At 52.2% G+C, this 17043-nt stretch overlaps 1 protein-coding gene across 3 annotated transcripts in view; it reads left to right on the forward strand.

The window, feature by feature from the left end:
- The window catches only part of LOC144168709 (uncharacterized), a 191867-nt gene that overhangs the window by 79514 nt on the left and 95310 nt on the right, over positions 1 to 17043 (forward strand). For all 3 annotated transcript variants that reach the window (XM_077697655.1, XM_077697654.1, XM_077697653.1), the window contains exons 9-10: positions 5736 to 5821; positions 6321 to 6457. In XM_077697655.1, coding sequence (XP_077553781.1) covers positions 5736 to 5821; positions 6321 to 6457 — 223 coding nt within the window. The remainder of the gene's footprint in view (positions 1 to 5735; positions 5822 to 6320; positions 6458 to 17043) is intronic.

Genomic DNA, 17043 nt, shown 5'->3' on the forward strand with positions numbered 1-17043 from the left:
CGGAAGACGGGTCGTCGTGGCACGCTTCCAAAATTTCGTCACGAAGGTCCGCGGGGATGACGAGAAGGTAATTCGCTCTTGTTCCGGGGCTGAAATTCTTCTTCACGAGGACGGAGTTTCTTAGGCTGAATGCTGGTAAGCTGCGCTTGAAGGCCCTAGGAACGGCAACGTTGCATCCCTCGAGGTACTCGATTATGACGCGTAAGTCGGGGTCGGCACGCTGCTGGGCGGCTAGGTCGCTCTCCGTCACGATCCCGAAGAACGCGCTGTCTTCATCAGAGTCTTGTGGTGGTGGGTCGACGGGGGCGCGGGACAGGCAGTCGGCGTCGGAGTGTTTCCTGCCGGATTTATAAACGACTGTAACGTCGAACTCCTGCAGGCGCAAGCTCCACCGCCCAAGACGGCCAGAGGGGTCCTTCAAATTGGCGAGCCAACACAGCGCATGGTGGTCTGTTACAACCTTGAATGGCCTTCCATACACGTATGGGCGAAATTTTGAAATCGCCCATATAATAGCCAGGCACTCTTTCTCAGAGGCAGAATAGTTTTTCTCCTCCTTCGACAGACCACGGCTGGCATAGGCGATTACCCTTTCGCAGCCGCTTTGCTTTTGGACAAGGACGGCACCCAAGCCTATATCACTGGCGTCCGTGTGCATTTCCGTTTCGGCATTTTCGTCGAAATGAGCGAGCACGGGCGGGCTTTGCAGGCGTTTTTGCAGCTCGCAGAATGCTTTTTCTTGGTCGTTTTCCCAGCTGAAAGGGGTGCTGTCTTTCGTCAAGCGCGTGAGTGGCTCTGCAATGCGTGCGAAGTTTGCGACGAAGCGCCGGTAGTATGCGCACAGCCCGAGAAATCTTCGCACGCCCTTCTTGTCTTTCGGCCTAGGGAAGTTCGCGATAGCTGAAGTTTTTGCCGGGTCAGGTAGGACTCCCGCGGCGTTGACGACGTGGCCCAAGAACTTGAGTTCCTCGTATGCAAAACGGCACTTTTCAGGCTTCAGCGTCAACCCCGACGTACGAATGGCCTCGAGTACAGACTCCAACCTTGCAAGGTGTTCGTCGAAAGTCCGGGCGAATACCACTACGTCGTCGAGGTATACGAGGCAGGTGTGCCACTTAAGGCCAGCTAGCACAGTGTCCATGACTCTTTGAAACGTCGCTGGTGCTGTGCACAGCCCAAACGGCATCACCTTGAACTCGTATAGGCCGTCTGGGGTTATAAATGCAGTCTTCTCTCGGTCTCTCTCGTCCACTTCAATTTGCCAGTAGCCGGTCTTCAGGTCCATCGATGAAAAGTACTTCGCGTGGCAGAGGTGGTCGAGGGCGTCGTCAATTCGGGGGAGGGGGTACACGTCCTTTTTCGTGATTTTGTTCAGTCGCCGGTAGTCAACACAAAACCTTAATGTGCCGTCTTTTTTCTTTACGAGTACGACGGGCGCAGCCCAGGGGCTTTTCGATGGCTGTATAATGTCGTCGCTGAGCATGTCGTCGACTTGAGTCCGGATGGCTTCCCGTTCGTGTGAAGAGACGCGGTACGGTGACTGTCGGGTAGGTCGGGCTCCGTCTTCGGTTATTATTCGGTGCTTCGCTAGAGGGGTCTGACGTATTTTTGTGCTCGATGAAAAACATTCGCTATAGCGACGTAGCAAAGCCAATAATTTGTTCCGTTGTTCTTGCGGTAGCGCCGGATTCACGTCGAAGGGCTGCGGGAGCTTGAATGTTTCTACGGGTGTGCGTTCAAAGTCGGCGACTGCGATCACATCACTTGCTTCTTGTGTTTCTTCGAGGAACGCAATTGCAGCTCCCTTGTTTAAATGCTGGTACTCTTCGGTGAAATTAGTGACCAAAACGTGAGATTGGCGTTGCTTAAAGTGCGCAATGCCTCTTGCGACGGAGACACCGCGGTCGAGAAGCAACCTTCGATCACTTTCTACGATAGCGTCGATGTCAGAAGCAGCATCCTCACAGTAGACGGCGATCATCAAGCTTGCGTGGGGTGGCAGGGTGATGTGATCGTCGGCGATCCTGACAGCAGCACGGTGATCGGGGTTCGGCTGCGGCGTCGTGGAGTGATTGGAGGAAAATGTTATCGACTTGGTCTGCAGATCAATTATTGCGCCGTTGTCCGTCAAAAAGTCCATTCCGAGAATCACGTCGCGGGAGCAGTTAGGCAGAACGACTAACGCCGCAGGGTACGTTGTGCCGTCTATGGTGACGCGCGATGTGCACGTTCCACTTGGCGTCACGAGGTGGCCTCCTGCTGTGCGTATGTGCGGACCGTCCCATCTGGTCATAACTTTCTTCAGTTTAGACGCAAATGGTCCGCTCATTACCGAATAGTCAGCTCCCGTGTCTACGAGGGCGACTACGTCAAAGCCGTCGATGGACACCTTGACGTCAGATGCAGTCGTCCTCGAGTTCCGGGTTCGTCGGGGCGTCGTATCTCTGCTTGTACGTGTTGATGGTCGGGCACTGTGCATCGTCGTGGTCGTCGTCTTCTCAACGGACGTCTCGGTCAGGTCGGGTACGCGTCGCGCCGTGTAGCTGTCGTCGTGTTCGGGAGTCTCGTAAGGGTTAGGTCGGGTCGTCGGGATGAGGGCATGTCGTGAATCACTGTCTTCAGCGCGTCCTTGCGTCGTTGGAGGGTTTCTAGTTTTTCGCCGTAGAGCAACTTCACCTCCAGAAGTTGCCGCCTTTAGTTTCCCCCGCGTGGGCTGGGGGACCTGCCACGGGCGAAGTCAGCGTTGCTACGGCGGTTCGGCGATTGGTAGGGGTAGGGCGACGGCGAACGGTTGAAACGCGCTGGGCCACGGCTGGTTTCAGATAGATACTCGTCGATCTCACGTGGTCGTTGGCCAGGGAGAGGGCGAGGTGCGTCGACGGAGAAACCACGCAGTCCGAGTCTCTTGTATGGGCAGCGACGGTAAATGTGGTCGGCCTCTCCGCAGTGGTAGCACAGAGGACGGTTATCGGGAGTTCGCCATACGTCCGTCTTCCTCGGCGTCTGGTTTCGGGCTACCGGGGGTCGGGCGGGTGACAGTGGGCGGCGGTACGGCGGGGCCTCTTGACGGCGTGTTGGAGCAGGGCGGGGTCGACGAACAGCCGCGGAGTATGTCATAGCTTGTGGCTCTCGGGGTACCTCGGATGGCGTAGAAGTTCCCAACGCTTGTTGCACTTCTTCTCTAATCACGTCGGTGAGGGAAGCGACTTGGGGCTGCGGCGGCGTTGGGAGAAGTTTCCGCAGCTCCTCTCTCACTATTGCGCGGATAGTCTCGCGTAGGCTGTCGGCCGGGATCCGCGTGCTGCCAAGGTCGTTCGCATTAGCCGCGCCAACAAAGTTGCGGTCATACTGCTTAGCACGCATTTCGAGGGCTTTCTCAATGGTGCTGGCTTCGGTCACGAATTCGGCGACGGTTTTAGGCGGATTTCGGACAAGTCCAGCAAACAGTTCCTCCTTCACTCCGCGCATTAAGAAGCGCAACTTCTTTTCTTCCGTCATTTCGGGGTCCGCGCGGCGAAATAGCTGCTTCATCTCCTCAACGAAGATCACGACACCTTCGTTGGGGTGTTGCGTGCGCGTTTCCAACAAAAGGGCGGCTCTTTCTTTTCGCACGACGGTAGTGAAGGTCTTAATGAACTCGCTTTTGAACTGAGCCCAGTTTGTCAAGGAGCTCTCGTGGTTCTCGAACCAAGTGCGAGCCGAATCTTCCAAGTAAAAGAAAACGTGCCGGAACGTTTCTGCGTCGTCCCACCTGTTGAATTTCCGGACGCGCTCCAGTTTCTCCAACCATTCTTCTGGGTCTTCTGCGGGGGCTCCTCGGAATGATGGCGGTTCCCGTGGCTGCTGCAGAACGACAGGAGGGTTGGCTTGGTTGAGCATGGTGCTGGTTGCGACGTTTTTCTTCTTCGTCTTCTCCGGTAGTAGACCGAACTCGGGTGGTAAATCTTGCACGCGGAGGCTGGCTCTTGTTGGACTGGCTTGGCGGCTTCCAGAGGTTGTAGTGGGCATGAAGGGTGCGTACCCAGCACCTCCACCAGATGTCACGTAGCCAAGGACGAAGCAGTTGTTTGGAAAAGAAACAAGTTTATTGGAGCGAACTTGTGCTCCCCTAACAACTGAAAAGAATACAGAGGCGGCGAAGCAGTGGTCAACAAAGTGACGTACGTGCGTCGGCGAGCGTCGCAGAATCGAATGCCCCGGCGTCCGCACTGCAGGCTTTTTATCTTTCGGCGCGCGTGGTTCTCGAAACGTCGATTCGCATCGAGAACATAGTAGATCCAAGAAGATTATTCTGGGCTGTTCACGTAAGATCGGAATGCTCTCCCTATCACAACAGATAACACATGCGGCACAGAAAGAAAGAATGGAACACGCGCTTCCCTTGGCGCAGAGATAACGCAGACCGGCGCAGCCGGGCGGTAAAAGCAAAACACAAATAAACAAACCCAATGTATGGTTCGCGGCAATATTTTATGCTGCACAAAGATAGGTCGAAGTTAAAAACAAATTCACTATACTCTCTCTGTTTAATTTTAGGTCAAAGACACGAAACTTTTTCGGGGTCATGTTTAGAGTCTGTCAGACTCGGGCTGTTATTAAAAACAGTCTGGCGGGCTCGGGCCGGGCTCAGGCTCATATTTTAAAGATTTAGTGGTCTCAGACCGGGCCTGGGCCGGTTCGGGCTGGGTAAAGACGGATGCAGTGATTTTGTGAATTTTACAGATCTCTAGGTGGTGCACCCTTCCTTCCTTACCACGTCCAGTTAATCAATCGGGGATTGAAATTGCTAATTTTGTTGTGCTTGTGCCGCTTCTGAAACAAATGAAGCTGCCACGTACTGGTTAGCTCAGGAACGACCCTTAGAGGACCAGTCTGATTTTAGTTTATGCAGTGAAATTGTTATCTTTGATGGACATCTTCTAGGGAACTGATGTGAGTGCTGGCCATTACTCATTGCTGCTTTTCGAGGGAAAGGAAAACCTTGATCGCTTCGAATTTAAAAGGCGCATCGGTGTAGTGTACCGGGCTGAGGTCCGCAGCGTGGTGAGCCAGTGGACCGGCAGCTGGCTCCGGAACAGGGGACAATTTATTGGCAGACAGCGAGCGGTTCTTACATGTGCTGGCGCTTGCTTATCCGCTAGATAACAGAAGAGGTGTCACAGTGAGCACTTGATCTGTTAAGACCAGGGCATTAATACTGAATCACAACTTCATTCAGTCGCGAGATTAGGTAGTTTCAATTGTCGCCGACACAGCTAAAAGCACCAGCAGACTCCTGCCGGAAAAATCAGTTTCTGACTGGAATCAGTTTTAAGGCTGTCATGAGGATTTGTAGAAGTGCACCGTTAGTTCTGAGTTATGACACAGTTGAAACCCATTATAGCAAACTTTTGAAAAGGCAACGCGGGTTTGTTATTATAATTGCTTTGTTGGGCAGTTGTTTGTCTACACGTGCTGCCATTGATAAAAAGGGAAATTACCATTGCCAGTTTATTGTGGCCCATAACGGGACGTAGCTATTGGGGCGTTCCCAGCAAGTTTGCAGCTGTTTCAGTTCTGCTTCTGCAACACGTTTGGCGCTACTGCGCAGTTATCCAACTGCTATAAGTACCCCGTTTGGATAGGGCGATATTTCTTCCTTCCTTTTCCTCCCCGGTTGCTTTGAGTATGCAGTGGCATTCCGTGGGGGGTTTGTGCCGGCCAGGGGCTGACTGTGCCCCCCCCTTTGGGTGCAGGGTGGCGGAGGTGGAGCGGCTGGAGGGCCAGCTGTCCCAGCTGCAGGCGGAGCTCAGCCAGGCAGAGGAGCGGGGCCGACAGAAGGGTGAGCTCCTCTCGGGAAGGGCAGGGGCAGTGGGCCTGGAGGAGACCCTCAGGGGCAGTGCGATGGGGCTCTGGGTGGCACACGTGCCGACTCAAGTGGGGTGACTCGAGCGGAGGGAGGCCATGCAGGTGGTCATACTCATTCCGGTCCCGCAGTGCCAGTGCACCCTTTGTGCGGCAGCCTCCTGTGCAGTGCAGTGCCCGGGTCCTTGGGTGGGGAGTCGCCCTTGACGGAGGGTGCCACTGGACTGCCCTGGGGGACGGCAGGGGGGGGCAAGCGCTCGCACACTCGGCACCTGACGGGGCCGGCAGTGAGGATGGCAGTACGATTGCGGGTCACAACCTCAGTCGTAAGGCATGAGCAGGCAGCCAGCCGAAACTTGGGCAGGGGCTGTGCAGTGTCCAGGCTTCTTCACATGAGGAGCCTAGTGACGCTCCCCAGGGAAGAAATACTCTGCCGGCAGAAGAAGCCCTGACCAGCCCCCGCCCCTGCTGTGCAGAGGAATCCCTGCGGGCGCAGCTGGAGCAGCAGCGGGGCTCCAGCGAGCGGGAGCTGCAGTCCCTGCGGGCGGCGCTGCGGCGCACACAGGAGCTGCACGACCAGCTGCACGACCAGCTGCACACGGGGGCCCAGCAGGTGAGCAGCCTGTGCGTAGCACTGCGGACAACTGCTGGTCCAGAACCAAGTGTGGAATGGGCAGTGTTTGCTCCACACTGCTTCACCCATGGGATACGCCTCGAGCTTTGCGATCGCTGCGCCGCCTGCCGCCGCTTCTCCGCGTCGTTGACGGGATGTGCGCTGCGGGGCTGATAGGGGCGCGTGCAGTGTTTTGGTTCTGTTTCGCTTCTTTTCGCCTTTCCGCGCCCTAAAAAAAATGTGTTATGGTGACGTCTACAAGCAAAGAGTACGTCTAGGTCACTTAAAAAGCAGCTGCGTCTTCGCACAGCACGCGATAGCCTGCAAGAGCTACCCGGGGACGCAGTTATGCGCGCATCGTCGCCGCTCCTCCGGGCGTCGGTGACGGTAGCAGCACGTCAGTCCTGTCACTTCCAAATACGTCAGGCACAAATGAATTCTACTGTCGCCTCGTTTAGACCTGATACTGGCACAGCGAGAGGTTGGCTTCATTTTGCAGCGTGGACAACGAATGCGGCTTCATTGTGCATATATACGTCGCAGAATAATATGTTTCGGGGATGTGGTTAGCCAATCTCGGACAATAACTTATGCCTTTTATAAGAATATAAACCATGCGAAAATGTTAAGCATACCAAACCTCTACGTCGTTAAATATGTGCCCACACACGCCTTATAGCAAGAACCGAAGCAATCTAATATGAAATGACGGAAAAATACATGCTGTGCAAATGCGGAAGAAACATAATAGCTCTAACGGAAATAAAAAAAAAATACAATGCAGCTTCTGGCATCCTAAAGACGTTCGTCGAATCTCAAGCCAGGTAGGGCTCACCAGACCAACTATACGCGAATCGCACTGCTATTTCGCCAGACAGGGGGGGGGGGTAGAGGAGGGGGACGCTGTGTACAAATGCGGAGCGTAATCAAGCAATGAACGTTTTAGTAATCACACACACAAATCTCGCATTCACGGTCGTTTTGTTTTTCGACTTCAACGAACAGCTGATCGTTCGGCGGACGCATTTTTGGAAGTATACAAGGTAGGCAGTTGCAAGCGATGAAATGTGTCGTGTGGTATGGGATAAGGCCCTCTGATTTCAGTTTCTCCTTATTCTGCAGGCTCCCTGTGCCATGTGACGATATTTCAAAGAAGCGTTTAGTTGCGGACGCCGATTATATTCTAAGCCCGTCTGCTCGCTGCTCGCAGAGGATATACGTAGCGGATGAATGTTTGCGGGCGCTCACCTGACGACAAGACGACTCTTTGTCGTGTGCTGATCCCCGAGTAGAATTCTGCATTATCCGTCGTACTTACGTTGAATATTCCCGAAATCAACACACACTGGCTTGTAAATGGTGGTGATCAATATCTGAGGTATATAATTGGCAAAAGTAACTGGCGTGCTGTCAGGTATGAGTGTTCCGCTGTATATGTAAGCGCACAAAACTGATTTACATCGTAGTGTATACCCGTAGCATGAACATATGAGGAACCGGTGGTTACGAAGACCCTGCTAGTAAATTCAGGGCAGTGTATACCTACAATCAGGTCCTGTTCCGCGACGCTGACCTGTGACACACACCTGGCGCTTATACAGACCGAATATACCACACTAAGATCGCGTTAGCAAAATTTACACTCGTAAACACACCTCATATGCGAACAGAGTGACTGCTCCACAAAAACATGGATTTACAACGCCCGCAAACACTAAATCTCAACCGTGAACATCCCGCAAAAGCAGCGGCGACAGTGGGAAGCGGGACGGAGACTCCCGCGCCTGCTTTCGAAACGGGCCGCTAGGGGGATTTCAGTGGCGCCCCTACAGGCCGCGCTCGAGGCGTATAGCTGGTGCACATAGGGGATTACCGTAGCAATTTTTCTTTTTCCTTGCTCCTGGCCACTCTCCACCCATTCCTCAGTATTTTTCACCAATTTCTGTAGGACCTGACTTGGAGCTATCAACTCGGTATCTGCAGGGTAATGGGCCTCCATGTTTGCTGAAAGAAGCTTTCACAAACTGTGTTGAAGCGGGACTTTTTTACCAAGCAGGCACGATTTCAGAGCTCCATTTTTTAACCAAGTCGGAGTGCCCTGAGGTTTGTGTGTGTTAGGCAAATATGCCCAGAAGACATGCTGGGGTAGAAAACGGAGCTTTAGATCCAGAAACTGTGTTTGTTCATTCACCGGCACATTGGACATGAAGGGCAAAGCACACCAGTTCTTTTAGAAGACGTCCAAGACTCTGCACCCGCTATCGGGAACACCATGCTTTCGTGTAAAGGTGAGGTTATCATCAACACAGCGGTACACTTTCTCATGCACATCATCCAGGTTGCATTCCAGAACCCAAGAACATATTGCTCAGCACTGGTGCAGCACTTGCCCCAATGGACATCTCCAAATTCAGGACAAACAGTTTCCCTTGCCAACCCACATATGCGGAACTCGGGTGAAATGGCAGCACTTCCATGAGCACCTCAGTGGGTGTGCCACTCTCGTTCCTGAACATCAACTCATCATTGTCGTCTGAAATACGACTTCGTACAAAACTGCAAAACTTTGCATTGGGGAGGGAGTCCTGAACATCAGCGCTAAGTGCCACACTCTCCCCTGTAATGTGGTCCTTCGGGAACGTGACAACAGCCACTGGAACATGGTAGGGATCTGGCAGCTTAGTCTTGCTGAGGGGGAGTGGCTGCAGATAGGCAGAAATGACCTATGGCTTGGAAGGGAGCACCTGGCGTGTGGGTGTTCGCGTCAAACAACACTTCCAGGACGTTCTTTTTCCCAAGTCCGTCGTCATCGTGCTGTTTGCATTATGAAGTACTTTCGGTGCATTTTAAACTAGAGGGTGTGCGAACATTGGGAACTTGTAATATGTAGCGAATAGGGTACTTATTCGATGCAATTCTTGGCACACTTTTGCCGTCGAAGTATCCTTGGATGTTCGGAATTTATGAACAATAGAGTGATAACAGAGGCAAGCATCACCACAGGAGTGTTTGCTTTGGGTGGGGATTATGCAAGAAGTGCAACACGTGATTGAAGCTTGCACAAAGCAAGCTTAGGGCAGTGTGTTAGCTGAAGGTCAGAGAATGGACCTTTTTCCAGTAGCAGTGTGCACATGCGAGGGCTGCCGGTCTGCCATTCTCAGAAGGCGCCTCCAGCAAAGTAAACAGAGGGTTGCCCATCAGCTTTCTGCTTGGAAAATGGCGAGGCTGTCTAGCGCTGCACGTTTCTTTTTTTTCTGTTTCGACAGCTCGTGGTGGGTTTGTACGTGCACACAGAAAAGGCTTTCTAAGGAAAGGGCCATGCTGTGAGTGCCAGTGAGGAGTAAAGTAAAGGGAAAGGGGTGCTTTGACCACTGCAGAATAATTGTGGGAAAGTGCGCCTGCTACCCGGACACGGGTGACGGGTGGGTGCGGGACCGCGATATTTTTGGCACGAGTTCTCAAAAAGCCAGACTTTGTGGGGGGCGTGCCTTGCTGCCATTTCCAGTTCGCTGCAGCGGCTGCTAGGTGGACGGGCACTGGCAAAGGGTCCATTGAATCAGGGCACTTCCCTCTCTGGTGGCCCAATTGTGTCGCTGGCAGTTGCTGGTGTGTGGCCATTCCTGCGGTGGAACACCTGCTCGTGTTAACCGCACCTAGGAAGCACATGCTTCCACTGCCTGGACGGACATTTGGATAAGCAGTTCTCATTTCCTTAAGAAAGTGTTTGCCAGATGTTTTTGTTACAACTGCTTTGCTGTCTTACGGCAATTTTTATTTACACTTTTTTTGCACCATTCTTCTTCTTATAGATCGATGTTAAAATCCCACTACGCAAAAAAAATCGGAGAGCAAGCAAAAAATGCGTTGTGGTGGAAACTTTGTTCTAGCAATGCGTGTCCACGTCCAACGCATATTTTTTGAAGATTTTTTCTTTTTTTCCTCTATGTTACTGTGGGATACTGTGCAGTTGGTGTTTTTGCGCTGCATGTCTTTATTTTGGAACTTGAGTTGGTGTGGGCTGGGGAACCTTTGGCGCTGGGCGCATTTGAAAGGTGAGCATTCAAATCGGGGAATCACAGGCACCGTTAAAGGGGCCCTGAAAGGCATTTTGAGCACACTAAATGAACTAGCGCAATCGCTAGATTGGGTCGCCAACGTCACCTGTGCCAAGTATTACTCTTTTACGCGCAGCGGAAAGCTCACACTTTTGTTGCAAAGTTCGCGGCTTTTTTCTCACCCTTTCCTTCGTGTTTTTGGACGCCGCCATCTTCACATGTCTACATCATCGATTCCCAGATGTTCGTCATGAGCTAGACATCCTGCTATTGGGCGGCTTTTTCACGCACTTCCGGCAAAGAGATGAGTCGTCTGCTCAGCGTCGGCTCGCCGGCTGATCTGCCAGCGGAGTGCCGGAGTGCTTTGACATTTTACGACAAACGAAACAAGAGTAAACAAGCGCTTAACCGTTTGTATTGAATGCAACACGGCCATAACACGACGTGGATTATATCTTACGTGAGTACGTTCCATAAAGAAAGCGTTCAAGCCCCGTGGCACTTCTTTCGTGCAATCGCAGAGAACGCCCTGAGCCGAATGCCTGGGTTTGACGCGTACATTTTATTCAACTTCAAAACAATCCCGAGATGCGTTTCGAACGAACGCAAAGTCACAACATGCGTTGCAAGTCTGAACCGCGATTGACAGACGATGAGTTGCCTCCTCCTGCCCGTCGTAAATTCGGCACTCACCTCACACCCGGTTTGCGGGGACGAGCAGCAAGTCACAACTCTGGCGCGCAAGCGAGAAGGCTTTTAGCCAGGCACACTGCACATACCCCATGCGAGGTTGAGTGGTACGTCGTTCGAGAAAGATAATCCAGACCATGGGAAGCACTATCCACCCGCAGAAGTACAATGTCGCATTTCATCGCGAAACGAACGCGTCCACAACACACAGGAGGCGATGCACACACACACACACACAGCTTCGGTCGCTGCATTGGCTTAGCTGCAAGCTTCGTTCGGACAATCAGCGATGCTACGACGATACAGAGCTGCGTGAGGACGACGTGCTAACCACTTCACGTATTTAAAAACACAGGGGCAAAGAACTAGGTTCATCGGAAGCAAAAAATCTTTCCTCCATTATAGTGCCTGAAATATACTGGCTAGTGTGCCGAGGGCGTGCTCCAGGCGGGCGCCGGGAGCGATGTACGCGGCCATCTGCCGCTTGGGGCGCTGCCGTGCGGGAGTGTGCGCGTTCATCCGGCCCGAGCAGATCGCGCGGTTACCTCGGAGCTGCGTAGCAGACGGCAGCGGCAGAACTTTCCATTCCCGCTTGCGACGAAAGCGAGCGAAAGCGACGGGAATGCTGTCGCGCAACCAAAATTTGTCCCGACCATTCGACAAAAACGATCGTCGCGCGACAAAGCGACGGAATTCCTGCCGCTCTCACTCTCTTTCGTAGCAAGTGCGAACGGGCCTTTATGCGCAATCTCCGCCCCACATAAAACAAGCTCTTGCTTGTCGCCTGAGCATACGGTTGATATCTGACTACGTTACACTGTGCTTGCCAGTGTATTTAAACGATGTCACTAGGTTTGAAACGTACGCGCTCGGCGTGCAGCTTTGTAAACGCAAGCGGTTTCACATACGCACGCTATTTTGCTGCTAATAGAGTTTTAGTACAGCGTTTGTGGCCTTTGCATACGCTAAACGCTAAATTTTTGCGTCCTGCTACGTGACACCGCGATGGGAGTTTTAGTAGAGCGTCTCATCAGTTTGGCGTAGCGACACACTAATGCATACGGCGCCATCTGTCAAATGTTTTCCGAAATGTCTCGCCGGCTGATCTGCTAGCGGAGTGCCGGAGTGTCGAATGTTTTCCGAAATGTCTCGCCGGCTGATCTGCTAGCGGAGTGCCGGAGTGTTTGGACATTTTACGACTATCCAAACAAGTGCAAACAAACGCTTTCCCGTCAGTGTTGAATGCAACACATGGGTGCAGCTTGTCAGAACACGGGTTCTCGCTGATCGAGTGCAGCGTTGGTTTGCTCTTCGCCTTCACGTTCATCGCCGCTGATAAAGCGATCCGATCCGGCGCGGTTTGTGCACGGGTTCTGTGTCGGTTGAAAATGTCTTTTTTCACATGCCGCCGGTGGTAGGAATTACAACCACCGCAAAATAACACCCGGCACCAGCGGGGCCACATCTGAGACCGCGCTTTTTGGATAAACAGTGCGCGGTGCACCAAAGAGAACGAGCGCACGATTCTCCCCACGCGGCTGCGAGTTCGCCGGCGATACCAACTGCAGCTACGTACACCGCGAAAGGGCAAGGCCAGGCCGCACACATGCGGCCAGGTCATTCGTTCGCTTTTCCAGCCTGTGTCCATGGTGTCTACAGAGATGAAAAAGCCGAAAGAGCTGGCCCGTAGCAGACGGCAGTCTGTCGGAGCGCAATAGCGGAAGTACGTCACCGCTGAGGAGCGGAGCATCATGGGAGGGGAGGCCAACAGCGAAGAAACAGTTGAAAGGAGGAGGAAATACGGCGCGACGATAATTCGCGGTTTTTGATTTACGATTTCTCAGCTAATACTCATCGCTTTAACAAAATTCTTGCAGGAGGAGATTGCTAATACATTGCTTTATTTGGTTACATGTACATCCATGCATCGGCGGAAGGCATTTCAGGACCCCTTTAAGGGGGGACACTGCTCTTAAAACAGCTTCCTTTAATTCGTAAGTAAACTCTGGGAAATTTGCGTCTTGCTGCTTTTTTCCCACTAATTTCAAATATCATGTTGAAATATGCCATTATTTCTTGAGTCAGTCAATTAGTTATTAGGATAATTAGAGACATTTAGTCATTTTTGGAGGACAATAGACAAAACATTGTTTGTCATAAAGCTGTATTCAATACTATGACAGGGTGTCTAGCGACCGGGAAAACCGGGAAAACCGGGAAAAGTTAGGGAATTTTGCGCCACCGGGAAAAGTCAGGAAATTGTCAGGGAATTTTCAATCAAGTAGTACCAGTCAGGGAAAACCACTTCGGGGCCTGCCCACAGTTTCAGAATAGGGGAAACCAGTGTTGGGGTCTCCCAAAAAGTTACCGAACGCAACACGTTCCCGCGCTACGAAAGCGTGAACCGCATGATACGTTTTCTGGTTTTTCTGCAAGCAAAAACGCGCCGCGCACGCCTGAGGCGCGCTGACTCCGCCACGAAAACCACCTGCACGGTGCGTGCCGAGCGGCAGGCGCCGGCAACATGGCAGCTGCACCGGCCACGGAGTAGTGCGGTAGCTCCAACGACCGCTTCTAACCGCTCTTTAAAATGCTACTAAAGGCACAAACGCACTTCCTTGGGCAGGAAAGGAGCCACCGCAGGCACGAAATCGTCGACGCGGCCATGAAAATACCGCGCACGAATCGCGTGCAGAAACTCGCCGTGCGGTTCACGCAGCTCGCAGCTAGCTGTTACTGGTTGCAGTTGCGCAGAAGGGCGATGTAGGTGGTGCCCAAATCGCACGCACAACGCGCTTTTTTTTCAGCGAATTCAGCGTCAGTGCTTTTTTGGAGCTAATCTTGAAAGAACTTCTTTCTTACGACATCAGGAGCCAGAATTACCTAATCGAAAAGGAACATGACATGGTTTGGCGTGAACCGCGTGGGGCGTTTTCTGCTCGCGAAAATGCACCGCGCATGTCACAGACGCTCTCTGACGCCGCCGCGGAACCGCCTGCACGCTGCGCGCGGTGCTGCCGGCAGCGGAAACATGGCGGCGGCGTCGACCGCGAACTGGTGACGGGAGTTCGAGCGACCGCTTCTAAGCACTCTCTAAAATGCCACTCAAGGCACGCACGAAGTTGCTTGTGAGGTAAAGGAGCTTATAATGGGGTTGGAAACGTTACTATAAAACGTCATCCGCGCCGCTAGTGAAAGCGCCCATGCAATACCTGCTGGGGTGGTAAGCCTAAACATCTCTGGCGGGGCCATCCGGCTGTCTCGAGAGCTTCGAGACTGCCGCCATGAGGCGTGCGGCTCTCCATTGGCGCAAGTCGGCAGGCTCCTTCCACGCGACGCGCGTCATTTTCTGAGCGAGACAGAAGCTGCCGCGCGCGCGATTCGACGCTGGCGTCAAAAAATCGCATGCGCAACGCCGACGCGCCCAAATCGCGTGCGAAAACGCACCATGCGGTTCACGTCGCATGTCGAGTCAAGACAATAAAAAAAAAAAGCAATAGGTGCTCGCTGAAGCGCAACTTGAAGCCTCTATCCCGCAAAATGAAATAAACTCTCTGAAGCCGTAACAGAAGGCAAGCAAACCTCAAACTGAACAAACTGAAGTTAATGTGTTTTTCCTTACGATAGAATGTGTTTTGTATATGCTTTTTATATGCTTCACGGACCACTTACACAGAATGGCGCCTGTTGTATAGGTCGGAATTTCGTTTAAAATGGTCATGGAAAACATGGAAAAGTCAGGGAAATTGAATTAGGCAATTTGCTAGACACCCTGTATGAACCCTGATGAGTGCAATAAGCGAATCGGTTTTTTGATGCCCCGCTTGGAACTAACTTTACCGCTCATTAAACCTTGGTGTTTGAAATGGGCATTCGAAATGGTTCCTTGCCACTGGTGCCACCAATGTTTAATTAGGTGTCAAATTAGTTCCAAGCAGTGCACCAAAAAACCGATCCTCTTATTGAACTCACCAGGGATCATAGTATTGGAAAATATAAAGATTACAGTTTTATGACTAACACTGTTTCGTGTATTGTTCGTCCAAGAATTTCTAACTGTCTCTAATTATATTAATAACTGATTGACTTACTCAAAAAATAATGGCATATTTGAAATCTGGGAAAAAAGCAGCAAGGCTGACAAGTTTCACAGAGTTTATATAAAAATTAAAGGAAGCTGTTTTAACTCTCTCGCTACCGCGCCTATCAAAATCGATCAATTTGATCGATACTTATGGGAGCGCCTTTTCATAGCCTTCCAGGCGTTTCTCGAACAAGTAAGCTGTTCGGAGTTAGATCAGAAAATGGCCTTTCAAAATCAGTTTTGTTTTCATTTTTGCTACGGAAACGGGATTTTTGACACGCTTTTGAATCACCTGGGTGTGGAAAAGGGGCGTGGTCATCGTGCGTCACTGCTACCAACGAAGAATGCGTGCAACTCGTAATTACTCTGCACCAGCGGTTGTTTTTTGCTATCAGGGCGTGAATGGGGAACTAGCAAACGATTTTCAATCGTCAGGTTCGCGCTCTGACAGTAATACAGTTAAACCTCGATGTAACGGACTTCAATGTAACGAAACCCTCGATGTAACGAACCACGGAATTTTTTGTAACTTCAAGTGTATGCACACCATGTGTTGAAGATTCCTGGAGAGCAGTTTGGCTTCCCCCCAAAGCAGACACCAGACGACCGACCCAAACCGCACCGGAACGGCAAAATAACAGCAGAACAGCTGCCCCGAGCGGACGCGCTGGCAGCATGCCAGACGAAGAGGGAAAGGAGGATGCCCGGGCCCGGAGCGCGACGGCGGTGTGTAACTGCGGGAAGGCGTCTGGTGTGCAGACGTAGAGGAGGAGGGGGGTGTCTGGAGGGGAGCGGGGACTGGATTTCGGAAAAGATCGACGACCTCATCGGTGCCGACTACTATTGGGAGATAGTGAGTGGCGAAGTTCGCAAGTTACATGGATCCCTGGTGGCGGTGAAAACTGATTTCGGATGGACGCTTCAACCATCCTCCGTGGTCACGAGCTCTGCTGTTGTCGTTCTCCGTACAGTCGTCACCCAGCAGAAGCCCAACCTCTCTACGGAGCTTCGGGCTTTCTGGGAGCTAGAGAGCCTTGGCATCACAGAAACGAACTGCGGCCGAGGAGGCGAAAATGAAAAGGTACGAGAGGATTTCATTTCGTCGCTTGCATTTATCGATGGTCGCTACGAGGCCGGCCTCCCTTGGAAGCCCCTGAACCGGCAGCTGGAAACTAACGAGACTGTAGCAAGACAGCGCCTGCTCAAGCTTACGCGTCGGCTAGGCATTAACACCGACAGGCTGGTGCAACACGACAAAGCGCTCAGGGAATACATAGACAAAGGCTACGCAGAAAGGGTTCCTGAGAGTGAAGTCCAAGTCTAATCCAGACCTGTCTACTACATGCCTCATCGTGCTGTTTACCGGCCTGACAGCTCAACGACAAAGATACGAATCGTGTTCGATGCCTCTGCTAAAGCACAAGGATCTTGGTCACGCAATGATGCGCTGTCAACCGGCCCGAACCTAAACCCTGATCTCCTGCAGCTGATTCTCAATTTTCGCTGCCATGTCATTGCACTGACTGCTGACATAGAGAAGGCGTTTGTACAGATAGGTATCAAGCCGGACGACCGTGACGCCCTCCGTTTCTTGTGGTATGCTAATCCACCCACAGATGACGCGAAGGACCCGGATATCGTTGGGTGGCGCATGACGCGCGTGCCTTTCGGCGCAACTTGCAGCCCTTTCATGCTGGCTGCTACTATTAAGCATCACCTGAGTACAGTTGCAGGGGACCTTTGTGACAATGTAACGG

This window comes from Haemaphysalis longicornis, unplaced genomic scaffold (genome assembly GCF_048455015.1).
Source record: "Haemaphysalis longicornis isolate Haplotype H1 unplaced genomic scaffold, Haemaphysalis longicornis Haplotype H1 scaffold_2, whole genome shotgun sequence".
Lineage (NCBI taxonomy): Eukaryota > Metazoa > Arthropoda > Arachnida > Ixodida > Ixodidae > Haemaphysalis > Haemaphysalis longicornis.